Consider the following 27,772-nt stretch of genomic DNA (forward strand, 5'->3'; position numbering starts at 1 on the left):
TACACTAATGGAATGTAGGAACTGAAGCAGATGGCTCACAACTAACACTGCAAGAGATGGGCAGTAAATACTAATTGATTCCCACAAACAAATAGACCATTCTTAAATACTGAGTTCCTACAATCCAGAACGCGCTGCCTGGTAAGATCTTGGAAGCAGATCAAATTGTAACTTGTAACTTCTGAAAGAGATTTGGATAAATACTTCAAAAGGCAAAAGTTATTGGGGCTCTGGGGAGAAACGCAGGAGGTGCTGGAAATAATTGAATAGCTCTGTTGGAGCACTCATGATGGACCAAAATGTGACATTTGATTTTGTGGGCACTATGCTTCCTCGTTAGAGCTCCATGAACAAAAGTCTGAAAGAGTGGAAGAAGGGAACAGCGACACACAGGAGGGGGAATTACAGATTTTATTGACTATTGTTGGTTCCGAAGTATGTGAAAACTGTTGTCAAAATATTATTGATTGACAATTTTAGAGTCTTTGAATATATCAAGTTTGCATAAATAATGGAATAATTCATAAGTAAAACAAAACTGTAGATAGTAAAGATCTGATACAAAAACAGAAATATTTGAAGAAATTCAGCAGGTCTGGCAGCATCCGTGAAGAGAAAGCAGAGTTGGTGAGAAGCCTGTGACCCTTGACTCAAAACAGCAACTCTGCTTTCTATCCACAGATACTGCCAGGCCTACTGAGTTTCTCCATTATAGAGTCATAGAGATAGCACAGAAACAGACCCTTTGGTACAACTCTTCTACGCTGATCAGATATCCCACCCTAATCTAGTCCCATTTGCCAGCACTTGGCCTCCACGCCCTCCCGATTCATATACTCATCCCGATGCCTTTTAAATGCTGTAATTATACTAGCCTCCTTCATTTCCGCTGGTAGCTCATTCCATACATGCACCAACCTCTGTGTGAATTTCATAATTAAAGTCATTTAACTTACCCGGAAAGAAGCAACACAATCCTTTTCACTAGATTGCAGCAAGAAATTCAGAAGAGAAAAGATTACAGAACAGGATTATGACACAGGTAGTCAATAACATTTATCTTGTAGCTTGCCAAATTGAAAGAGTGTACACAGAAAATACATCAAATGAAGCACAGCATAAATGTGATTTCATTGTTTAAAGATTGTTTTGTTTTAAAAAATTGCCAGCAACAATTTAATACAAAAAAATCAATTTACCCAACAGTAATTATCATATTATAAAGATCAGATTTGTTTTTGCAATGAAGTATATGTAAACCTATAGGTTGTCCACGTCTAACAATTCTCCCCTTCATGTGACAGCAACGAGAACAGACGGCGAATGTTTGCAAGTCTCTTCAACCCATGTTGTTCTGAGGGGGGACAGGAGCTGGACTGTCTACCTATGCAACATAATACAGTTAATATATTAAAGTTATAACAAATTGCTCAATGCACATTAGCTGCAGTTTCTAACAAAGCCCAAAGATACCCCTTCAGGTTGTTAGTATTTAATTTGAGGGCTTTGGATTAGTTGAGTTAACCAGGCCACTTATGCACTGGGCAGAAATGATGCTACAAAGAAACAATATAAGCTTTTGTTAAGGTTGCTACAAACATTGAGATAATAAGCTTGTCAGCAATGCTTTATTTGATAAAATATTGCATAGTTACTGTCAAACATTTTAAAAAATCAGTGACTTAAAGCATTTTCATATTAGAATTTCTCAATCATGTTAAGACTTAAGCCAATGTATCACAAAATTGGGAATTTGTAAAGGTATGATTAACCTATCTAACAAAATAACAAATTAATCACCTATCCAAAAACCAACAAGTACACTTGTTAGCAGCTTAAGCATCTTAAATATAAGACATGATGAAAGTAACATGCAGTCTGAAGCAGTGTGGAAATCTAACTCTAGTTACAACTCACCTTGTTTTATACCACTCATGAAAATCCCACCCAGGGTAATATTTTAAACTAATCCTTTAATATTAAAATGCCACTCTTAAATTAACAGTCCCCCTCTCCAAAGCTGTCCCAAGTTTCTGCCAGGTGTAGTAACAGGCTTGATAGTGAACCTATATCAAGGCTTCTCACCAGGTGAAGTGTCCTGTCAAACCTCCAAATGTAGCACTTTGTCGAGTGATAGCAGGACTATTTGAGTTGAATTGTTGGATTGTATTTGCTTGCACTTAGAAGATACAAACAAGTTATGACCAAGCTATTCATGATCAGTGAAGAGATAACTGAAGGAGCTCCTCCTGGTGCTAAGGGAGCAACCTTAAACTTGGATCCAGACCAGTCACAGAATGATGTCACAAACTATTTCTTCAGAGTATCTGGGGAATCTAGAATCTTTAGCCTGAAATGGCTGAGGATCAATTGAAATTTTCAAGTTGAGACGGAGCCATGTTTGTGAGGCCGAAGTTATTGTGAAATACAAAACCAAGGTGGTAAGTGGGACCAAGATACACTATAGCCACGATCTCTGAATGGTGGAATGGAAATGATGGCCTTGTCCTGTTCTGAAACCTGTGTATGTTTATTCTAAACACAAGGCACAATATAACTGCAAGATGCTGTTGTTCAAAACTAAGCCCTTCAAAAGCTACTTCATTCTATTTCTGGATGATGCAAAGTTAATGAGACAAAACAGTTTATGTCGATTTGATTTTTAGTTTAATTGGAAAACGTAGAAAGACAATACAAGAGACAAAAGTGTTTGCTAAGAGCTACGTTAAGTAACTTTCCCACCATAAAAGAAAAAAACAATTGCAGTATATATAGATAACCCGAGGAGCTCCACTTTTAACATCCAATTTTACAGTTGGAAAAGTTTAGCAAGTAACATAGTCTCGTAGTAATCTAGTAATCTGAATATTCCTTTATTTGTATTAAGAGTAATCATTGCTCCATTATTTAGTCTGTTTCACTATTAGACAGTACAACATACGGTTGGTGTGGACTTGTTGGGCCAAATAGCCTGTTTCCACACTAGAAATTCTATGATATCAAAAACCTATGGGAGAGCTAAAGTTATTAGGAAAATTTGGCAGCTTGCTCAATTAATGAACAGATGGTTTACATTGTTTATTTCATTTTTAAAGCATGCACATTCAAGTCACCTGGCACTGCTGCTGAGGCCTGCGTTTACTCCCTATTGCCAGTTCCCCTCAAGAAGGTGGTGATGAGCCGCCTTCCTGAACTGTTATAGACCATATGGTGTAGATACAGTAATGTTAGGAAGAGTGCTCAGGGTTTAAACCCAGTGATCGTGGAAAAACAATGATTATATAGTGTAAACCTTCTGTCTATCCGTAAATCAACCACCACTAACTCACAGAACTACAGTGCAATGTAACAACAAAATTCTTGGATGCTTTGGCGATGAAATTTATCTCCAAATCCCTAACCTCCCCAGTTTCCCACCTCTCTTACTGTTCCATGTTTATTTGAATGCCTAACAATTGAACCAAATTCATTCACAGGCTCTGGATTTCATTGGCTCAGCGAGCATTTATCGTTCATCCTCACTGCCTTGGCAGAAGGTGGTACTGAGCTGTTGGGAATTTGGAGTACAGACAACATGATGCGTTGTTTGCATTCTCAGTTTGATTATATTGCACAGAACAAGACTTCAGGTTATGACTGTATAACAAAACATGTTAAAAAAAAGTTAATATCTCTACTTGAGAAACTGCTTCATTATCCATATGCAATCTTTACTCACTTTATCATGTTTTAACCATTTGTCTAAAACTGCCTTGCAGAACAAACAACAAAATTAAAATAGGGAGCCTCACAGCAGAAGCTTACAATGATTCAAAGAGAGATTTGCCCATCAGGAGGAGGAAATTCATTATACACAAGACACCATTAGCATTCAATGTTCATCTGAGTCAATATGATACTCTCCTTTCTACATGAGTAATGGTGCCCTACAATTCTAGGGAAGGAGGTTATCCACAGATAAATGTTGGTCCCTCATAGTTTATTTCCATTATACCCAATTGCATAAATATGATCACTGGACAGCAACTTAGGAACAAATCAGATTTTGACTGATTTCCTCTTGCCTTATACCAGCTTTCCCCAAGACCAGCCAGTTACTAGGTTTTAATTATTTCAGCATATCCCTGTCTGAGACTGGGTGCTTCATGGCAATGATAGGTGTCTCTCACTGAGACTGTCCCAGCACCTGGCTGCATAGATCCTCAAACAGAGATCCCAACCGCACGGTCTTACAATGAACGGTAACAGTGGAAAAGATTTTAAGTTTAATTAAACAAACACAAGTGCAGGTTTGGCCAATTTGATACTCCACACCTCACATGAAATCACAATGAAATTGTTTAAGTAATAATTACAGGGTCCTCTAGATTAATAAGGTCTGTTGGGTTTAGTAGTTGGTTAGGATTTGTGGCACTAGATAAAGGCCTGTTTTCAGTTGTGTGGTCCCTCTCCATACCTTCCTCCTCCCTTTGGGCAAATTGTCAGTCATGATGGTTCTGAACCTGTTCAGAAGCTTGGTATGGGATTCGGAAGACTTCAATGTGGAGGTGTGATGCAATCTGTATGCAGACTGCAGTGCAGTAAACCAACAAATCGCACAGTGAGAAAACCTGGAAAAAAATTAAAACATGACTCATTTTCATCTCGTGATATTCAACAACAAGCATTTAAACAGCAATGTCATACACTGGGAAAATGTCCGAAGCTTATCAAACAGATCGGACATTTAGCCACAGATTGGCAAGCTGCAATAGGCTTCCAGAAGCTGTTGTGTTTCAGAGCTGAGGTGGAGGAAGGCACAGTCCCCATTAACTGAAAGATTAGCATGAGGACACTAAATTGACCAAAATCTCAGAAGCAAAGAGATTGCCAAGGGCTGAGGTTAAAGCAAGACAGAGAGGTGAAGCACTGAAGAGAACGGAAAACAAGTCAGAAAATTTAGCATTGATGCAGAAAATGCTGGATGAACTCAGTCCTGACTAAGTTAAGGGCTTATGCTCGAAACGTCGAATTCTCTATTCCTGAGATGCTGCCTAACCTGCTGTGCTTTGACCAGCAACACATTTGCAGCTAAGTTGAATCAGACTCAAAATGTTAACTTGGTTTCTCTCAGGTCTGGCAGCATCTCTGGAGTCTTCCTCCACAACATTTTGTTTTTTATTTTGTATAAGAATGGGATTGGTTTACAGGGAAATGGGCCAAGTGCTGGGAAATGGGATTAGATTAGTTTAGGATAGCTGGTCGGCATGGACCGAAAGGTCTGTTTCTATGCTGTACATCTCTTATTACTCAATTAAATGTCTAAGTACTGCCTGATTTACCAGATTAGCTGCCTTCACCTTGCTCACTTAACGGTATATAAGTCTGGTCTCCACAACTTTATAGAGATGAGCTCTCCCCACCAACCAATTTACTTGATGTATTTTCTCTCTGTTCCTGTGATGCATCGAACCAAAGGACATTACTAAGTATCTGTGCTTCTCCAATGAACCCTCTTGACTAAACCTTTGGTCAGCATTTCTAACCTTCTCTCAGTGTTCAAAATGTTTCAGTATTACCAGACAAAGAATCCTTGGAGTGCAGGTTCATAATTCCTTGAAGCTGGATTCGCAGGTTGACAGGGCAGTGAAGATGATGTTTGGTATGCTTGCTTTTAGTGGTCAGTGTGTTGAGTATAGGAGTCGAAAAGTGTGGCGCTGGAAAAGCACAGCAGGTCAGGCAGCATCTGAACAGCAGGAGAATCAATGTTTTTCTTGGATGCTGCCTGACCTGCCGTGCTGTTCCAGCACCACACTTTTCGACTCTTATCTCTAGCATCTGCAGTCCTCACTTGCTCCTAACATTGAGTGTAGGAGTCGGGAGGTCATGTTTCGGCTGTACAGGACATTGGTGAGGCCATTTTTGGAATATTACATTCAGTTCTGGTCTCTCTGCATTGAAAATATGTTAAAATTGAAAGGATTCAGAAAAGAACTACAAGGATGTTGCTGGGGTTGGAAGGATTGAGCTACAGGGAGAGGCTGAGACTATTTTCCCTGGAGCATCAGGGGCTAAGGGGTGACCTTATAGAGGTTTATAAAATCATGAGGGGCATGAAAAGGGTAAATAAACAAGGTCTTTTTTCCATAGTAGGGGCCAGAACCAAAGGGCATAGGTTGAGGGTGAGAGGAGAAAGATTTAAAAGGAACCCTAGCGGCCATATTTTCACAGAGAGTGGCGCGTGTATGGAATGAGCTGCCAGAGGTGGTGGTGGAGGCTGGTACAATTACAGCATTTAAAAGGCATCTGGATGGGTACATGAATAGAAGGGGGTTAGAGGGATATGGGCCAAATTTAGGATATTTGATTGGTATGGACGAGCTGGACTGTTTTGGTGCTGTCTGACTCTAGATCTCTAACATCCGCAGTTCCATGTTTTATATTAATCAACACTGGCTCTCATTTCAGCAATGCTTTTAAGTTTTAAAATTGTCCTATAAAACCAAAATACTGTAGATACTCCTGATCTTATTTCTTCTGTTCATATGAAACACGATCTCTGTCCATAGATGCTGCCAGACCCACCGAGTTTCTTCTGAACTTTCTGGACCCCCAGCATCTACAGTTCTATTTTGTTTGTAACATTTGAGGTAATTAGTTCTGGAATGGATAAGCGTTTAATTCTTAAAATGTTTTGAATATATAAATCGAAGCTCCTTCAAAGAGATCAAGAGACACACTTACCATTGCTGCCCACAGTACAAAGTACTCGTTAATGAAACTATTGAAATACTGGTTCAGAAACAGCAGCCCAGGCCCAATGAATGCTGTGTCTTGGAGTTTCATCTTACTTTTGGTCATATGTGCTACCTATAAAATCAAGAGGGATATATCTTGATTTAATAATTATAGGTGAAACAGAGATGTACAATACTCCTGTACAGTATACCGAACACTGTCACATCCATATTTGGTATCTCCTTTGAAAACTCTTACAGACAGGAGGCCATTCAAAAGAGCTTGAGAAAGTGATGGTAAGCTGCCTTTAAGGTATTAATAGCAAGAAAAACAAACTACTGGGGAAACTAAAGGGACTTAGTAGTAATCCTCTGGATCTCTGAGGGTGTTGAAAAATGTGATACAGTATGCAATTAAAAAGGTAAATGGCATGTTGACCTTTATTGCAAAGGGTTTTAAATAAAGAGTAAAGGTGTCCCGGCAGCTATTCTATAAAGTCTGGAGTTACACGATACCAGGTTATGGTCCAACAGGTTTATTTGAAATCACAAGCTTTCAAAGCACCTGAGAAAGGAGCAATGCTCTGAAAGCTTATGGTTTCAAATAAACCTGTTGGACTATAACCTGGTGTTGTGTGACGTCTAACTTTATCCACCCCAGTTCAACACCTCCACCTCCACATCATGGCTATTCTACACAGCTCTGGTGAGACCACACTCTCAGTTTTGGTCTCCTTACCTACAAAAAGGTAGATTTGCCATCGAGCTAGGTCAACAGAGATTCATCAAACAAGGAAAGATTATATTCTCTGGTGTTTGGAAGAATTTACAAAGTTCTCACATACTCAAAGAGATCGTGTCGAATGAGTGCTTCACCCTGACTGGACTTCGACAACCAGAGGACACAGTCTGAGGACAAGGGTCTGAGATGAAGAGGAAAATCTTCACTCACAGGGCAGTGCCTCTTTAGAATTCTCTATGAGAGGCTGCGGATGCTCATTTGTTGACTGTGTTCAACACACAAATCTATAACCTACTACATTGTGTGAGAAAACCGCACTGAAGTAGATCAGCCTTGACCTTATTCCTGAGGAGCTGAGTGATTTACTGCTGCTCAAATTTCTCCAAAAGAAACCAAAGCAGTGTTACCATCATATCCCTCAACCCCCATCTCGCAATTATTTTAGAAATTATTTCTACAGGCTCCCTAAGATGTGGGAAAATGGTCCGAAAATCAGATCAAGAGGTTTCAGGGATATAACTAAGGAGCTCTTATCTGGGTAAAGGTGACAGAAATGTGGAATGACAGTTGATACTGGATCAATGATGAATTTAAAATTTGAGATCACTAGGCTTTTGTTAGGGATATTACACAAATAAAGAGTGACAGAAACATGGAGGGGGGGGGAACACTGGAGTTGAAATTGGGGTAGGCCATTTAGTCTTTCAAACCTGTCCCACTATAACCCTGGACTCTCTTGTCTATCAAAAATGGTATCTAACTCAGATGGCACAGGTGAACTGTGATCTCCTAGAGAGGCTGAAAAGTCTCCTCCTGTTGCGAAGTTCCCAACATATAATGATCCAGTTCCTTTTCCAAATGCATCAAATGATTGTGAAGACCATCGCCCTTTCTCTGGGGATGACGTTCCATGACAATTGAAAAGCTACAGCTGCCTGACAGGGGGGTTTGCAGCAGCTGGCTTAGCTGTAAATTCGGAGCAGTGTTCCGCACAAACAAACAATGAAGAAAACAAACCAGAGGCACTGGAGCAAATGCACGATTTGGACAATCCTTCGGGAGGCAGCAGCCATTAATTGTGAATTAACAGCTGCTTCAGTGTCTCTGAGAAGAACAGTGTCAGTGTAGCATCACAGAGCACAGGCCATTCAGCACACTGTACTAACTCTCTGAACGACCTATCCAATTAGCCTCACACACCCTTGTTCCTTCCCTAGAGCACGTTATTCCCCCTTTGAGAGTTTATTCCATTCCCCTCTTCAAAGTTACGACTGAATCTGTCTCTACTACACTCATAACAGCTTATTCTAGATCATAACAACCACTTTTTGTTAAAGAAAGAAAAAAATTCTCATCTCCCCCTCTGGTTCATTTACCAATCGGAATTAGCCTGTATGAAAATACATCAGAACAGACCTCATTATGTACAGCAGACTTGCGAAAGGCAGCAGTACAGAAATTAATGGTTAGCACAACTTCGGAATAAAAATGTTTCATCAGGTCACAAACGTTTTTTTAAAATTCGTCCCAGGATGTGGGTATTGCTGGCTGGGCTAGTATTTATTGTCTGTCCCTAGTTGCCCCTTGAGAAGGTGGGGGTGAGCTGCCTTCTTGAACCGCTGCAGTCCATGTGCTGCAGGTAGACCCACAATGCCCTTAGGGAGGGAATTCCGGGATTTTGACCCAGTGACAGGAAACGAACAGCGATATATTTCCAAGTCAGGATGGTGAGTGGCTTGGAGGGGAACTTGCACAGGGTGGTATTCCCACATATTGGCTGCCTTGGAAGGTGCTGTTGAGGATGTTTGGTGAATTTCTGCAGTGCATCTTGTAGACAATACACACTGCTGCTACTGAGCATTGGTGGTAGAGGGAGAGGATGTTTGAGGATGTGTTGCCAATCAAGTGGGCTGCTTTGACCTGGATGACCTTAAGCTTCTTGGGTGTTGTTGGAGCTGCCCCCATCCAGGCAAGTGAGGAGTATACCATCACACTCCGGACTTGTGCCTTATAGATGGTGGCAGATTTTGGGGAGTCAGGAGGGGAGTTACTCGCTGCAGTATTCCTAGTCTCTGTGTTGCGTTTGGTTTTTGCTTTGGCTGGTCACTACCCTCTCAAGGGGCAACCTGGGCAGGCAATAAATGCTGGGCTAGCCAGTTTTGTCTGTGGGAGTTGGATTTCTAATAGCTTTTTGGTGTTAAAACTAAACAATCGGAAGAGGCAATACTTTCAACTTGGTGTGTTTGCAATAACATACCACTAATTTGTTTGTAATTTTTGAAGCTACACATCCAAATGCTAAAGTATAGAGACAAGGATGGTCCTCAAACAGACGTGTGGTGGATTTTTTGTAGATCACTGTAGCCATTACGATGACCAGCCCGATGTGCAAGGCAGGTGACAGAACACTGGTCCCCTGAAAAAAAAACATAACAACACAACAGTGAACATCTACAGTCACAGACTGGCAATGCCTTTTGCAACATTTGTTATTATTCATGTAGGCAAAAGTGAGGACTGCAGATGCTGGAAATCAGAGTCTAGATTAGAGTGGTGCTGGAAAAGCACAGCAGGTCAGGCAGCATCCGAGGAGCAGGAAAATCAACATTTCGGGCAAAAGCCCTTCATTCCTGCTGAAGGGCTTTTGCCCGAAACGTCGATTTTCCTGCTCCTCAGATGCTGCCTGACCTGCTGTGCTTTTCCAGCACCACTCTAATCTAGACTCTTATTATTCATGTAGCCTACATACCGCTATTGTGGAACCGTTCTTTCCTGTTCCACCAGTAAAGATGACCCGAAAGTAATTGGTACAGGAATAGATTGCTCCTCCAATTATTCCAAATACAGGCAGGATTTTCATTCTCAGTCCTAGTACAGGAATCTATATCAGAGGTAAAAATAAACAGGAGCTGCGTGTGACATCAACAGCAATCTCCGCAAACTTTTTGTAACAGAGCCAATATCTGTCTACAGTATCAATAATTGAACTATTGTCACTGTCTTTACATTCTGAATCTCATCCAATCAATATCATTACGATAGAAAGAGATTTGTTACCTTTCTTTAGCCATCCCACGCAAAGGTTTAAAGGGGATGTCCAGAAGCAGCAGAATATAATAAAAAAAAGTAAGCAACACAAAATCTGCGTCAGTACCGCATGTAAATGAAATGTCATTGTAAAGAGTCACTGTGTCCCACTATGGGTAATTAACAGTTTGTAACACGGACTTCTCCCTGACAAAAAGGAACCAATGCAAGCTGGGCTGAATACAGGAATAAACCCAACATCCCTTGGGTAGGCAAAGCTGCTTAGACAATAACAATGATTGACAGGAAGGCAATCTTTGCTGTGGTATAATGTACTCTCCATCACACACCCAGGAGTTTACAGAGCTGTGGAATAATCTTTAAAAATAATATACAACTTCTTCCCTACTCCAAGTTACTCCTTTGAGACAGAAAACAAATTATTCTAACGGGTCACCGGTAAGCAGGTTACTGAGATATACAACATAGGACAATGTAAAACATGCAAGGTTAATTAACTCTTCAATAGAGGAAGAGGAACAAGACATTAGGTTGGAAGGGGCAATTTTATATTTATATAGCACCTTTTGACTTGTGAAAGCCTTATAAGCACTTCAGGCACAGTGAGTTACTCTGAAGATTGGCTGACTCCATCTTATACTCATCTCATGTCTTTTAGATTAGATTACTTACAGTGTGGAAACAGGCCCTTCGGCCCAACAAGTCCACACCGACCCGCCAAAGCGCAACCCACCCATACCCCTTCATTTACCCCTTACCTAACACTACAGGCAATTTAGCATGGCCAATTCACCTGACCCGCACATCTTTGGACTGTGGGAGGAAACCGGAGCACCCGGAGGAAACCCACGCAGACACGGGGAGAATGTGTAAACTCCACACAGTCAGTCGCCTGAGTCGGGAATTGAACCCGGGTCTTAAAAACAATAAAATGTGAATAAAATTTGACACGGAGCTAAGTGAAGAGAAACCAAAAAATACAATTAGAAGCTTGGTCAAGGAGGTGGAATTAGATTTAGATTCCCAACAGTGTGGAAACAGGCCCTTCAGCCCAACTAGTCCACACCAGCCCACCGAAGAGTAACCCACCCAGACCCATTTCCCTCTGACTAATGCACCTAAAACTATGAGCAATTTAGCATGGCCAATTCACCCTGACTTGCACATCTTTGGACTGTGGGAGGAAACCGGAGCACCCGGAGGAAACCCACGTAGACACAGGGAGAATGTACAAACTCCACACAGACAGTCGTCCGAGGATGGAAACGAACCCGGAACCCTGGCACTGTGAGGCAGCAGTGCTAACTGCTGAGCCACCATGCCACAGGGACGTGGCAGCAATTTTAATGTACAGCAAGATCCCACAGACAGCAATGAGCCAAATGATTGGCTAATGATGTTGGTGAAGGGAAGAAGGTTAATCCCCAGACCTGCCATACCTGAAGATGAATATTGTTCTTTATAATAACCTGGGCAGTGGGTAAAGGACTTATTTCCCGTGAGGTCCCCCAGTGACTTTCTCTCTGATCAATGTGCAGAGAGGATTTGAAAGTAGACCAGTGACTGCATATCCACGATACAGTTACAGCAAGTTTTCAAAGTCTAGATACACAACCTCAGCACACCTTATTAATGCGCACATTTTGAACATATTTTTGATGTAGAACATTACTAACCCACAGACCAAGCAAGCCACAACAATAGTATATTTATCCCCAAATCATTAATTCCAACAATTATTTCAGGCCAACTACTAACACAAAGCAACACAGGTTGCACTGATAGTACATTTGGGCTTGTAAAATGGGAAGGGGACTGCCTCAGAGTAACCCTAACCTTTTCTGCATAGGTCAGAAATGGGAGCGATTGGACTCATGAGGGCTGGAAGTTAATCTACATGAAGCAGCCCTGCTCTGGCACTGTTTGCTCCAAGGTCCATTGCTGAAGCTGTACATACCACTGCCCAGAGACAGGGGGCAGACCAGGAGGAGTCAGAATGACGGTTCAGAATGGGGTCAGGGATCGAGAGATCTGAAACGGTTTTGAATGTGTGGGGAATGTAATCCAGGGAAGTGTGGTAAAGTTGAGTTTTAGTCACTGTCCCTGATGGTGTTATAATCCCAATCACCATGCAGAGGCAAACCAGAACAAGATGTGGAGGTAGACTGGAAGATGTTGAGAGGAACTGGACCCACCCCACCCCGTCCTGTCAGTACCCTCTCTTCAAAGTGACATGGGTCGAGGGGCAGGAGAGATGGAGGACCTACTAAGCTTTTCTAGCAAGTTCTGTTTTTGTTTCTGATTTACAGCATTCACAGTTCTTCTGGATTTTATTTAATGAAAGGAAGGGTTGGACTTGGGACTAATGTAGCATGAAGTTGCCTTTGTGGGAACTTGCTTTGTAGGGATTGATTGCCACATGTCTCTGCATCAAGACAATGACTGCACTTCAGATTAAATTCACTGGACCGCAGATTTCAAATACCAACACAAATAAATGCTTGTTCTTTCTTTATAAAAAATCTTTATAGGTTATTCCTGTTGCTCATCAACATATATAGATCATTAAACTAAACTACAACTCACCTGGTATTCCCAAAAAGTAGCTCCTCCAATGGCAGATAAGAAAAAGATGAGCATTATGCAGATTTGAACTTCAGTTACATCAATTCTAATCGGATATAGAGAGATCAGTGGTTAAAACTACCAAAAGTTAATGTACAGTTAATCAGACACTCAACCAAATAATTAGCAGCTGATACTACAACAATCATCGTGACTGTGAGATTGTTAGATTTTTATGAAGGGGAAATGGAGTGAAGGCAGGAATATGGAGTCAGGTCACAGGCCGGCCGCAATCCCTTTCAATGGCAGGACTCCCAGCTTCCTGTCACCAAATGATGCCTCATTTCCTAATGCACATGAAGTGGGAGATCTCACGTGAGCTGCCCACGACTCTCTTGCTGCTATGTTCCAGTTGACTGTTACTTCGTGATTTGGCTGAGTAGAGTTGGCAGAGAGTTGGATGTGAGGCTTCCAATCAGTTAGAATCAGCTCTTTCTGATATTAGATGTGGAAGCTGCAATTTAGTAACAGGCATGCTCTGGGTTGATACAGTCTGATCTTGGACCCAGCTGGGAGTTCACAGTTAGAAAGTAGGGTAGCAATTCCATTCACACACGTGCACTAAATTCTCAATTTGTCCTATATTTAAGTAGGCTTTATCACCACATTTAAAATGGGTTAGCCAAACAAAGCTGCAATGCCTCTTTGACCATAGCAAGGCATAAGACTAAGGAACATTAGGCCATTCAGCCCATCATGTCTGTTCCACCATTCAATGAGATCATGGCTGATTTGATCCTCCTCAACTCCAATTTGCTCACTTTTCCCCATGACCCTTGTTTCTGTTATTATTTCAAAATCTGTCTTTCTCAGCCTTGGGTATAGTTAATGATCCAGCCTCGTCAGCCCTCTCCAGTATACAATTCCACAGATTGACTACCCCACTTTGAAAGAGTTATCCAACTAGTCCCACTCCCTGTTCCTTCCCCAAAAATCTGCAATAATTTTCCTTACAAAATTAACCCAATTTCATATTTCCACTTTTGGACTGTATAATATTGAAAACTGAGCTCATGAAAGCACACAATCATACAATACCAATGAAGAGCTTCCCCACGGTAAGGGCTGGGACACTGGGTGGTGTTGTGAGCTGAAATGTTGATGTTGAGAGCAGAAATCTTCTAGGAGAAAGTGAGGACTGCAGATGCTGGAGATCGGAGCTGAAAATGTGTTGCTGGAAAAGCGCAGCAGGTCAGGCAGCATCCAAGGAGCAGGAGAATCGACGTTTCGGGCATGAGCCCTTCCTCATTCCTGAAGAAGGGCTCCTGCTCCTTGGATGCTGCCTGACCTGCTACGCTTTTCCAGCAACACATTTTCAGTTGAGAGCAGAAATACCCACCATGGGCCTCTATCTGAGCTGTGTCCCATCCTAAAAGGCAATCTTCCAACTTATGCAGGGCTGTCCGTCACGCTCACAGACCTCCCTCCTCCCATCCCTTCACAGTTCTCATTCGGTAAGTTCTGAATGGGGTCACATTGGAGAAGGTTTGGAAAACACATGCACAGTGGTAATGTTTCTGAACCAGTAACCAATGTCAGCCCAAAGCACTGCCAAACGTGCAACATGTGCATGTGCAAGACCTTGCCAGTGATGTCATTCCAATCAATGTTCATATTGGTTGTGCACCATGATTGTCTATGTGCATTTTCCACACATGCAATGTGAATCTTTTGGACCGGCAGAGGACACATTCCAGGACTGAACCAGAAAAGTTGTGTTTCCATCGGGAGACTGGGACCAACACAGAACTTCACTTCTGTTCTCCACTGAGTGGATCTGTCAATAATGACTAGCGCTCCCATTCTCACGCTCAGCTCTCATTATGCTTGGTTGGCCACAGTTCTACATTCTTAAAGTGCAGCCTTCCCCCAATTTCAGAGACAAGACACAATGAAGGACCAGATCCTGCATGAGGAATAAGGGTCAGGGACGGGGGGGTGGGGGGAAGAAGTGGGGTGAGGGAACAAAGCACAAGGACTTACTTGCCAAATCGAAGCGACCCTGAAACGTACGTTTGCCAGTGTGCACAGTAGAACATGAAGATGCCGATGAAACAGCAGAAAAACATCAGGTCGGGGTCTGTTCCCAGGTGAACGGCCAGGCAGGTACCCAAGCCAACCACAACTACACAAATAACGTAAAAGAGCAACAGAGTTAAAACACAAGACAGAGATAAACATCTCTCTAATGTTAGTGTTAAGTGTTCAACGTCTGCCTTAGTAAATGCTACCATAATTTTAAAGGTTTCGATCAGCCCTAGTCTGTTCAATCTTCCCTGATCATTAGGAATTCTCAGCTCTTGCTTCTAGACAATAATTTATTGCACCTTCATCAGTGCTGCTTTATCTTCGGTACCGTGTCGAGAGCAGAACTCTGCCCAGTGCTCCATGTGTGATCTAACCAAACCTTCACACAATATCAGTGTAATCCAGCTGCGGATCAATTCTTCCCCCAGTTGTCGGTTTGCTATTTTGATGGATGTGTTAACCTGCAACATGACTTCTGCTGATATGCACCACCTCAGGTTTCTCTCTCTCTCCTACCTGTGGAAAAGGAATCACAGCCGTGGTCAAAAAGTTCCCCGAGGGGAGAGCTGCTGTTGGTCCTTCGAGCCTGTTTCCCATCAATCGCATCCAAAGATTGGTAAATAAATAATCCTACAGCACACAGAACATAGACATAGGCTGGTGCCTGTCAATAGAAAGGAGACCAGGTCATAGATTAAATGGTCCAGCACAAACTGACTTGTCTTTTTAAATACAGCGAATAGCACTGATCAGATCAAATTATCTCCTGACAATAGAAATAGACCATAAGGCATCAGAGCAGCATTAGGCCATTCGGCCCATCAAGCCTGCTCCACCATGGCTAATAGGTTTCTCAAACTCAATTCACCCACCTTCCCCACACAACCCTCGATCCCCTTACTAATCAAAAATCTACCTTTGTCTCAAAGACACTCAGTGACCTGGCCACCACTTTCCTCTACAGCAATGGGTTCCACAGAGTCCCCACCCTCTGGCTAAAGAAATTCCTCCTCGTCTCAGTTCCATAAGGTCATCCCTTCACTCCGAGGCTGGGTCCTCAGGTCCTTGACTCTCCTACCAACGGGAACATCTTCTCCATGTTCACTCTACCCAGGCTGCTGTTAGTTTCAATCCAATCCCCTCCTCATCTTTCAAAATTCCATGAGTACAGACCCAAAGTCTTCAACGACTCCTCCTATGACAAGCCTTTCATCCCAGGATCATTCTTATATATCCCCTTTCAACTCTTTCCAACACCAACACATCTTTCCTTAGAAACAGAGCCCAAAACTGCTCACAATATTTCAAATGCTGTCTGACCAGAGCCTTATACAGCCTCAGCAGTACATTTCCACTCTTGTATTCTAGCCCTCTCGAAATAAATGCATTTGTCTTTCCAACTGTCAACTGAACCTGCATGTTGACCTGAAGAGAATTCTGAACTAGGTTTCCCAAGTCCCTTTGTACCTCAGATTTCCAAAACCTTTCCCCATTTAGAAAACAGTCTACGTCTCTATTCTTCCTACCAAAGTGTGTAATCTCACACTTTCCCACATTGTATTCCATCTGCTCACTGTCCCAAGTCCTTCCACAGCCTCCCCACGTCCTCAACAATACCTTTCCCTTCACCTATCTTTGTGTCATCTGCAAAAGTAGCAGAAATGCCCTCAGTTCCTTCAGCCAGACTGTTATTGTATACTGTGAATAGTTGTGAACCCAACACCGATCTGTGTGGAACTCCACTAGTCACCGTGTGCCAACCTGAGAAAGATGCCTTTATCCCTACTCTCTGCCTTCTGCCAATCGACTATCTATGCCAATATCTTCCCCCTAACACCACGAGCTCATACCTTCCCCCTAACACCACGGGCTCATACCTTCCCCCTATCACCACGGGCTCATACCTTCCCCCTAACACCACGGGCTCATACCTTCCCCCTAACACCACGGTCTCATACCTTCCCCCTATCACCACGGGCTCATACCATCCCCCTAACACCACGGGCTCATACCTTCCCCCTATCACCACGGGCTCATACCATCCCCCTAACACCACGGGCTCATACCTTCCCCCTAACACAATGGGCTCATACCTTCCCCCTATCACCATGGGCTCATACCTTCCCCCTATCACCACGGGCTCATACCTTGCCCCTATCACCACGGGCTCATACCATCCCCCTAACACCATGGGCTCATACCTTCCCCCTAACACCATGGGCTCATACCTTCCCCCTATCACCACGGGCTCATACCTTCCCCCTATCACCACGGGCTCATACCATCCCCCTAACACCATGGGCTCATACCTTATTTAGCAGCCCCTGTGCCGCACCCTCTCAAAGGTCTTCTGGAAATCTACACAGATAAAATCCACTCGCTCTTTGTCTAATTGCTCATCACCTCCTCAAAAGAATTCTAACAGATTTGTCAGGCATGCCCTCCCCCAACAAAACTGTGCTGACTCGGCCCTGTTTGACCATGCACTTCCAGGTACGCTGTGATCCCACCAATAATAATGGACTCTAAAATCTTACCAATGACTGAGGTCAGGCTAACAGGGCTATAATTTCCTGTCTTTTGCTTCCCTCCCTTCTTGAACAGGGGTGTTGCATTACCCCTTTTCCAGTCCTCTGGGACTCTCACTGACTCCCATGATTCCTGAAAGATCAGCAACAATGCCTCTACAGTCTCTAAAACATTTCCTTCAGAACTCCAGGGTGTAGCCCATCTGGTCCAGGTGATTTATCCAACCTCAGACTTTCCGGTTTCCCCAGCACCTTCTTAGTGATGGGCACTGCACTCACCTCTGCCACAGAGTCATACAGCACGGAAACAGACCCTCTGGTCCAACTTGCCCACCCCAACCATATTCCCAAACCAAATTATTCCCACCTGCCTGCGTTTGGCCCATATCCCTCCAAACATTTCCCTTATCCAAACGTATTTTAAAAGTTGTAACTGTATCTGCACCCACCACTTCCTCTGGCAGTTCATCCCATAGAAGACCCACTCTCTGTGTAAAAGAGTTGCCCCTCATGTCCTTTTTGCTCACCTACAACGTATGCCCCCTAGTGTTGAACTGCACCCCCCCTCCCCCGCCCTTTCTAGGGAAAAGATCCTTGCTATTCACCTTATCAAAGTTTATTTGAAACCTGTTGGATTATAACCGTGTTGTGTGATTTTTAATTTTGTCCACCCCAGTCCAACACTGGCACCCCCACATCACCTGTTATCAATGCCCTTTATGCTTTTATAAACCTCCTATACTCCAGTGAAAAAAAGCCCAGCCTGTCTTTACAACTCAAACCCTCCATTCCCAGCAACATTCTGGTATATCTTTTCTGAACCCTCTTCCAATTAGTAGTATTCCTCCTGTAGCAGGGTGATCAGAACTGCACACAGTTCTCCAGATGAAGCCTCACCAATGTCCTGTACAACCTCAACATGATGTCCCAACCTCTTTACTCAGAGGTCTGAGTAATGAAAGCAAGCTTGCTAAACATCTTCTTAACCCCCCAGTCTACCTGTGATGCAAATTTCAAGGAATTATGTACCTGAACCCCTAGGTCTCTCTGTTCTATAACTCTACCCAGGGCCCTATCTATTAATCGTATAAGTTTTTTTGTTTGTTTTACTAAAATGCAACACCTTACATTTATCCAAATTAAACACCATTGGCCTCTCCTTCGCCCATCGACCCAATTGATCACAATCCCTTTATAATCTTAGGCAACCTTCTTCAAAGTCCACTATACCACCAATTTTGGTGTCATCTGCAAACTTATCCACCATTACTGCTAAATTCGCATTCAAATCATTTACATAAATGACAAAAGTGGACCCAACCGATCCCTGCGGAACCCCCGACTCAGAGCATGTTAGGATCAGGCAAAGTTTGGGATATGTTCAGATGGTTGAGAATAGGAAACAGGAGAGATTTGAAAACATTGAACCATAGAAGTTAACAGGAGTATGGACGTGGCCTTCAACAAAGTAATGAAAAGCTCAAAACAGAAAAAAGCCTGTTCCACAAGGCCTATTGACAGAACATTCTGAATATTCACCTATTGCTGAATATTCAGGGAAATAACAAATGCAAAGATTCCCAGCATTCTGAATTACACATCAAATCAAACCATACTCTGACCTGGACAGTCTACTCTTGGCTCAGGACTCTTGTGGAGGTTCTCAGTGTATCTGTTTCAATATATTGAGGACGGCACGGTGGCACAGTGGTTAGCACTGCTGCCTCACAGCGCTAGGGACCTGGGTTCGATTCCCGCCTCAGGCGACTGACTTGCACGTTCTCCCCGTGTCTGCGTGGGTTTCCTCCGGGTGCTCCGGTTTCCTCCCACAGTCCAAAGATGTGCGGGTCAGGTGAATTGGCCATGCTAAATTGCCTGTAGTGTTAGGTAAGGGGTAAATGTAGGGGTATGGGTGGGTTGTGCTTCGGCGGGTCGGTGTGGACTTATTGGGCCGAAGGGCCTGTTTCCACACTGTAAGTAATCTAATCAAAATTACAGTATTAAACTGAGCTAGTCTGGCACTCCCCTTCCTGAAACCAGCGTGTACTATTTTTAATTCCTGTTGGACAACTCATCCTTTCATGAAGCTCAACTCAAGGAACAGCACCGCCTCTTCAGCAGTATACAACCTCTTGGTCTCAACACTTCAAAACCTGCTCTCTGAGTCACCACTCCCAGTTTCTCAGACAACAGACTGAAGCTATTCCTACTGGTTCAGGAAGGTCGGACTGGGGAGATGGCCTAACATTGCAGAAGTGAAACGAGGAAACACATCCACACACAAAGGGTGGGTAAAAATTTGGAACTTTCTTCTGAGAAAAGTGATTGATGCTGGATCAAATGTCAATTTTAAAACGTTGAGACTGAAAGGTATTTTGTTAATCAAAGGGATATGGAGAAAGGCATGAATGTATTTAGAGGGCTCCATGTTCCAAACAACAGTTAGCAACAATTCTGTTGCTGCCATTCCCACTTCCTCACCCCCCATCTTTCATTTCTTTACTTGTCATATTCCTATCCCCTTTTGCCTTGTGCTCTTATTTCTTTTTCCATGAATAAAACAGTCTGGAAATGAAATGAAAGCTGGTCTTAATAAAATACACAAAACTATCATCAATTGTTGTTTTTAGGGAGGGAAATCTGCCATCCTTACCTGGTCTGGCCTACATCTGACTCCAGACCCACAGCAATGTGACTGACTCTTAACTGGCCCCTGGATAGTTAAAGCTAGCCTGGTTAGTAACATCCACAGCTCTTGAAAGAAATTTTTGAAAATATTTTGAAATTTCAGATGGACATGGAAGGAATATTATCAGCAAGGAATGTACTGAGATGCGGAAGCTAAATATAAATCTATCATCAAAATGTGGGAAAGTTGGAGTCTACAGCAATTAATATCTGAAGAGCACTGCTCAGAGTAAGTTATGAGGAACTGTTTACGATGGCAAGAGGTCAGTAACCTGAGGGAGTCAGATATTGGACAAGTGACAAAAAGACCCAGAGAGAGAGGTGATATTGTGTTTTAATGCAGTGAGTTACATGATCAGACCGCCCTGTTTGATGGTAGTGGCAGCAGCAGGTTTTAAACTGACTTTCAGAAGATAGTTTATGAAACACTTTTTGGTGAGAAAATCTGAGAGACTACGGGGAAAGAGTGGGTACTCGGAGCCAATTGCTTGATTCATTCAGACCTAGTAGAGGCATGAAGGTCTGTTCCAGTACTGTGTCACTTCCTTCATTAGTTTGATAATCAATTTCAATAACGTCAGTATGCCCTTGTACAATTATTTTCACACCCTCTAAGCCTGCCTCGCCTTCCTTAGTTATTTAGTCATGATCTCAAGAGATTGACCAGTTATACCATTAACCCTTTAAGTACCATTAATAAACTTAAGCGTCTGATTGATGGATCAGTGATCTGAAATAGGACACTTATCTTTAATCTGAATTGCTTTGTAAGCATGCAGGTTGCAATAAAAGGTTCACATGTGGAGGAATATTACAATCACTATACTAGAGCCTGCACCTCCAAGCAAGACGTGCATTGATATATCACCTTTCACAACTCCAAATGGTATGAAGCACTTCTGTTGTGTATTTACTGTTGTAAAGTAGCAATGGCAGCTTGTCAATTTGTAAGATCACAAAGCAATGATATATTAGTGACCAGTTAATCTGTTTGTGGTAATGTTTTTGAGGGATAAATATTGACAGTAATGGGAAATTGCTTAGCCACGTTATTTGTTTGTTCATGCTTAGGGTAAAAAGTGAGGTCTGCAGATGCTGGAGATCAGAGCTGAAAATGTGTTGCTGGCCAAAGCACAGCAGGTTAGGCAGCATCCAAGGAATAGGAAATTCGATGTTTCGGGCATAAGCCCTGATGAAGGGCTTATGCCCGAAACGTCGAATTTCCTATTCCTTGGATGCTGCCTAACCTGCTGTGCTTTGGCCAGCAACACATTTTCAGCCTTGTTCATGCTTAGCCTTACTGATCAGCAGCTACCGACTGGTCAGCATCAGCTGGTCAACCCAGTGCCCACCTGTCAAGGCAGACAGGATTTCACTTTCACACAGCAATTGTCTTAGCGCTGATCTAAGTTGATTACAAATTGCTACATTGACCTCAATTTGCTTACTGATGTGTATTTGTTCACACATAATCCATTAGCATTGAAAAGAATTGCACACAAAGCAAATAGCTAATATTTCTTTGTAAGTTTCATTTACTAATGGAGTTTTACATCCAAGGCATTGTGTTTAAACATTTAAAACTATGTATCGGTACCACTTAGTGAAGTCTTTCTCAGAGCTCAGTTTCAAATAGTGTTTACTCTATGCCACCTATAAATTAGTCTACCCATGGCTTACACAAATTACAGTCTGCCTATGCCTTACTATTCCTTACCAGTTCTGAGGAAGGGTCACTGGACCCAAAACATTAACTCTGATTTCTCTCCAAAGATGCTGCCAGACCTGCTGAGCTTTTCCAGCAATTTCTATTTTTGTTCCTTACAATTCCTAATTGCACAGTGGCACAGTGGTTAGCACTGCTGCCTCACAGTGCCAGGGACCCAGGTTCAATTCCCGGCTCAGGCGACTGACTGTGTGGAGATGGTACATTCTCCCCGTGTCTACGTGGGTTTCCTCTAGGTGCTCCGGTTTCCTCCCACAGTCCAAAGATGTGCGGGTCAGGTGAATTGGCCATGCTAAGTTGCCCGTAGTGTTAGATAAGGGCTAAATGTAGGGGTATGGGTGGGTTGCGCTTCGGCAGGTCAGTGTGGACTTGTTGGGCCGAAGGGCCTGTTTCCACACTGTAAGTAATCTAATTTACTTTGTCGTAATATTATGACCTGACATCATATTCATTACCTTTACATCTTGTGATAGACATAAATGATTTGGACGAAGTTGTAGTTTGCCTCATTAGCAAGTTTTCAGATTAGCAATGCAGGTCAGTAGAGTGGTCAATCATGTATACGGCATGCTTTCCTTCATCAGACAGGGTACAAGGGTTGGCAGGTCATATTGTAACATGTATAAGACTTTGGTTCAGCCACATTTGGAATACTGTGTGCAGTGACAGTTCCTGAGGATGTATGGAGGGAACTAGCTATGAAGAGACGTTGAGTAGATTAGGATTATTTTCATTGGAAAGAAGGCAGTTGAGGGGGGAACCTGATTGAGGCCTTCAAAACTATGATAGAGTTAGATAGAGTGGATAGTAAGAAACTTTTTTCCATTATGGAAGACTCAATTACTAGGGGTCACTCAATTAGTCTGCCATGTGGAACCTTGTCAAAGGCTTTACTAAAATCCAAATAAACAATATCTATTGCTCTGCCTTCATCCATCTTTTTGGTAACTTCCTCAAAAAACTCAATCAAGTTTCAGAGAGATAATTTTCCTCGTACAAAACTGTGTGGACTATCCTTAATCAATTTTTGCCTCTCCCTACAAATCCCAGGATTTCTGCCCAGACACTGATCTCAGCCATTTCCAATAAATGGAATGGAGCAGGGCAGCTGGTCACTAGCACCGAACATCCTGGGAGCAGTTTGTGTTGGATTAAACAGTACACAGTGTCAGATACTTCACACCAGTATTCAGGATCACTGCATGTGAAGTAAGGTTCTGTATTTCGGATGGTCAGGAAAAGTCCAAACTGTTAAATATAAACAGCAAGCGCTCTGGATTCTTCCAGACGTCTCCCAGAACATTCCCAAAGTAAGGATCCTGATCCAGTGTCAGGTTCGTGCAGCGATATGAACAAAAAGGATAAGAAGGTTAAAGGATGAGAAACCAAGGCATGGTTACAGCCAATATGAACAAAAGAGCTGAATTCCAGAGGTGAGGTGAGAGTGACTGTCCCTGACGTAGTTGCTGCACTTGACCAAGTGTGGCATCAAAGAGTCCTAGCAAAACTGGAATCACTGGGAATCAGGGAAATACTTGTTGTTGGACCATATCTGGCACATAGGAAGATGGTTGTGGTTGTTGGATGTCAGTCATCTCAGCTCCAGGACATCTCTGCAGGAGTCCCTCAGGGCATGGACCTGGACCCAAACCTCTTCAGCTGCTTCATCAACGACCTTCCCTCCATCAAAAGGACAGAAGTGGGGATGATTGCACAATGCTCATCACCATTCCGGTACTGAAGCAGTCCATATTCAAATGCAACATTATCTGGACAATATCCAGGTTTGGGCTGACAGGTGATAAATAAAATACATGCCAGCCATGTCAATTTTGAATGAGAAAGAACTTAACCATCATCCTTTGACATTCAATGGTGTTTTCATTCCTGACACTTCCATCAATCTTCTCAGGGTTACCATTGATCAGAAACTGATCTGGACTAGTCATATAGATACTGTGACTACAAGAGCAGGTCAGAGACTAGGGATCTTACAGCAACCCAGCATTCCACCTCCCCAAAGCCTGTCCATCATCTACAAGGCACAAGTCTATTTTTGTTCCTTACAATTTCTAATTGCACAGTGGCACAGTGGTTAGCACTGCTGCCTCACAGCGCCAGGGACCCAGGTTCAATTCCCGACTCAGGTGACTGACTGTGTGGAGATGGTACATTCTCCACATGTCTACGTGGGTTTCCTCTATGTGCTCCGGTTTCCTCCCACAGTCCAAAGATGTGCAGGTCAGGTGAATTGGCCATGCTAAGTTGCCCGTAGTGTTAGATAAGGGCTAAATGTAGGGGTATGGGTGGGTTGCGCTTCGGCAGGTCAGTGTGGACTTATTAGGCCGAAGGGCCTGTTTCCACACTGTAAGTAATCTAATCTAATCTAATTTACTTTGTCGTAATATTATGACCTGACATCATAATGGAATACTCGCCTAAGATGGGTGCAGCTCCAACACTCAAGAAGCTTGGCACTATCCAGGACAAAACAGCCGCTTGATTAGCTCCACACCCACAACCATCCACTCCCTCCACCACCGATGCTCAGTAGCAGCAGTGAATACTGTCTACAAGATGCAAGGCAGAAATTCACCAGACAGCATCTTCCAAACCCATGATCCTTTTCATCCAGAATGACAAGGGCAGGTATGGGACTACCAGCCCCTTCGAGCTCCCCCACAAGCCACTCACCATCCTGACTTGGAAATATATCGCCACTCCTTTAGTTTTGCGGGGTCAATATACTGGAACTCCCTCTCTGAAGGCATTGTGGGCCTATCGACCCCACATGAACTGCAGCAGTTCAGGAAAACAGCTCAACACCACCTTCGAGGGCAACATGATCAGCTTGAAAGTTGACTAATGTCCACATCCCATGAGTGAATAAAAAAGTTAGGAATGAGGCTGATTTCATAACGTTCAGCACCATTCACTGCCCTTCTAATAGGGTGCAGCCCCTACCAGACTGACCAGGATCTAAAAAACATGATATCTAACTAACATCTCAAAAAACAGACATCTTAATCTTCGTGCCTTGCCCTCCTCCTTGCTGAGCTCTTACTGATACTTTTATTGACCAGAAACTGAACTGGATGGGGTAGGTTAGTAAGACCAGGGCAGAAATGTATCAGCATTTCCATCACTGGGCAACAATCCTGGAATTCCCTCCCTAAGGACATTGTGGGTCTACCCACAGCACATGGACTGCAGCAGTTCAAGAAGGCAGCTCACCCCCACCTTCTCAAGGACACACCAGATGGCCTCCTTCTTTAGAGACCGCAAGTTCCCTTCCCATGTGGTTAAAGATGCCCTCCAACGCATCTCGTCCACATCCCGCACCTCCGCCCTCAGACCCCACCCCTCCAACCGTAACAAGGACAGAACGCTCCTGGTCTCACCTTTCACCCTGCCAACCTTCGCATAAACCAAATCATCCGCCGACATTTCCGCCACCTCCAAAAAGACCCCATCACCAGGGATATATTTCCCTCCCCACCCCTTTCCGCCTTCCGCAAAGACCGTTCCCTCCGTGACTACCTGGTCAGGTCCACGCCCCCCCTACGACCCACCCTCCTATCCTGGCACTTTCCCCTGCCACCGCAGGAACTGTAAAACCTGTGCCCACACCTCCTCCCTCACCTCTATCCAAGGCCCTAAAGGAGCCTTCCACATCCATCAAAGTTTTACCTGCACATCCACTAATATCATTTATTGTATCCATTGCTCCCGATGCGGTCTCCTCGACATTGGGGAGTCTGGGCGCCTCCTAGCAGAGTGCTTTAGGGAACACCTCCGGGACACCCGCACCAATCAACCACATCGCCCCGTGGCGCAACATTTCAACTCCCCCTCCCACTCTGCCGAGGACATGGAGGTCCTGGGCCTCCTTCACCGTCGCTCCCTCACCACCTGACGCCTGGAGGAAGAATGCCTCATCTTCCACCTCGGAACACTTCAACCCCAGGGCATCAATGTGGACTTCAACAGCTTCCTCATTTCCCCTTCCCCCACCTCATCCTAGTTTCAAACTTCCAGCTCAGCACTGTCCCCATGACTTGTCCGAACCTGTCCTATCTGCCTACCTCCTTTTCCACATATCCACTCCACCTCTCCTCCCTGACCTAACACCTTCATCCCCTCCCCCAGTACTCTATGCTACTCTCTCTCCACCCCCACCCTCCTCTAGCTTATCTCTCCACACTTCAGGCTGACTGCCTTCATTCCTGATGAAGGGCTTTTGCCCGAAACGTCGATTTCGTTGCTCGTTGGATGCTGCCTGAACTGCTGTGCTCTTCCAGCACCACTAATCCAGAACTCACCTTCTCAAGGGGCAACTAGGGATGATAAGAGCTGCTGGTCCATCCAACATACACCATTTACAAACTTTTTTATTTAAAATGGCCAAATGTTTGGTCAAAGAAGCAAATTTTAAGGAGAGTCTGAATGGTGGAGAGAGAGTTGGAGAGGTTTAGCAAGGGATTCCCAGACTTTGGGTGTAGAAATTATAATCAGGTCTGCACAAGATAGCAGAATATGAGTTATCTGGGAGAGAGAACTGGGTAGACTTTGACAAGAGGTACGTTTGCTGACAGACAGGACAGGAATAAGGTGTGACAGAAAAACCACTGCAGGAAATAGGTGTTGACTTTACTGAACAGCTTGCATGTAACAAAGAAAGTTCTAGAATCGGGGTGTGCACCTGGAGTTAATCAGCTTCTGGTCTGATTTTAAATCTCTGCAATCCAGTTCATACACAGCTGATTACACAAAAAGATCAAACAGCAAGAGGAATGCACTTGTGTGGGAGCACATCGCAGTCTCAGAATTAAGGGACGCCAACTGAAGACTGGAGTTTGGAGTTTTTGGAACTCCTTGTCCCCAAGAGCTGTGGGGATGAGTCCAAGTGTAAATTTAGGGCCGAGATCAATAGATTCTTGGTCAGTCGGGAAATCAAGGGTTACAGGGAAAGAGCAGGAAGTGGATGTGACAAGTGTCAGATCAGCCACGTTCCTATTGAATGGGCCGAGTAGCCTTCTCCTGTTCCTATTTCTTATGATGTTAGAGCAAAGTTGCTATTGCATGTAGTTAGATTGAGAGATTGTAAATGAACAAAGTCAGCTTGGTCTCATATCACGTGAGGATGTGATTCCCAGTCCAGTAACCTGCTGATTACAGCTAAAATGCTCCCTTACAACCTGACCTGCAGATATTTTTAAACCTTTTCCAGTTAGCAGAACGTAGATAACATTCAATCTTATCTATGACTGGCCAATTATTACCATAAAGCACGTGAAGCTATCTGATTTCTGAACTTTCTACCCCATTCAGAGAGAAGGGTGGGATTAGAGATTTGGAAAAGTCAATCCCTGCTCAAATGAAAGACACATGAGTGATCACAGAAGAGTAATAAATACAGCCCACCACTGTACATAATATGCGTAAATGTCTAATCATTCTGTTAGTATTCTCCTAAGAGACAAAGTATTACATTTTTCCATGCAAAATCTTGATTCAACCGAACTTACCACAGCATGGGCCATTACCCAAACTGCTGCATAGTCACTCCTCTGTCAGCCCCCCCCACCCCCAAGCCTGCCACCAAGATCTGTGTGAACATGTCAATTGTATGTGTTTCCTCCTGTTCTCGTTTCACAGTGTACAGCCATGG

The 27,772-nt window shown here is 43.5% G+C and overlaps 1 protein-coding gene across 4 annotated transcripts in view; it reads right to left on the reverse strand.

The window, feature by feature from the left end:
* Positions 1-396: 396 nt before the first annotated feature.
* The window catches only part of chpt1 (choline phosphotransferase 1), a 32,817-nt gene continuing 5,441 nt past the window's right edge, over positions 397-27,772 (reverse strand). Inside the window, exons 2-9 of one of the 4 annotated variants that reach the window (XM_060839611.1) lie at positions 15,676-15,823; positions 15,115-15,256; positions 13,093-13,177; positions 10,208-10,339; positions 9,716-9,874; positions 6,724-6,849; positions 4,503-4,610; positions 397-1,380 (exon numbers count right to left, since the gene is read on the reverse strand). In XM_060839611.1, coding sequence (XP_060695594.1) covers positions 1,294-1,380; positions 4,503-4,610; positions 6,724-6,849; positions 9,716-9,874; positions 10,208-10,339; positions 13,093-13,177; positions 15,115-15,256; positions 15,676-15,823 — 987 coding nt within the window. In that variant the 3' untranslated portion in view covers positions 397-1,293. Of the gene's footprint in view, positions 1,385-4,456; positions 4,611-6,723; positions 6,850-9,715; positions 9,875-10,207; positions 10,340-13,092; positions 13,178-15,114; positions 15,257-15,675; positions 15,824-27,772 lie in introns of all 4 variants that reach the window. The other 3 variants (XM_060839612.1, XM_060839613.1, XM_060839614.1) reach the window with 3 other exon arrangements.

Source organism: Hemiscyllium ocellatum, chromosome 19 (assembly GCF_020745735.1).
Source record: "Hemiscyllium ocellatum isolate sHemOce1 chromosome 19, sHemOce1.pat.X.cur, whole genome shotgun sequence".
Classification (NCBI taxonomy): domain Eukaryota; kingdom Metazoa; phylum Chordata; class Chondrichthyes; order Orectolobiformes; family Hemiscylliidae; genus Hemiscyllium; species Hemiscyllium ocellatum.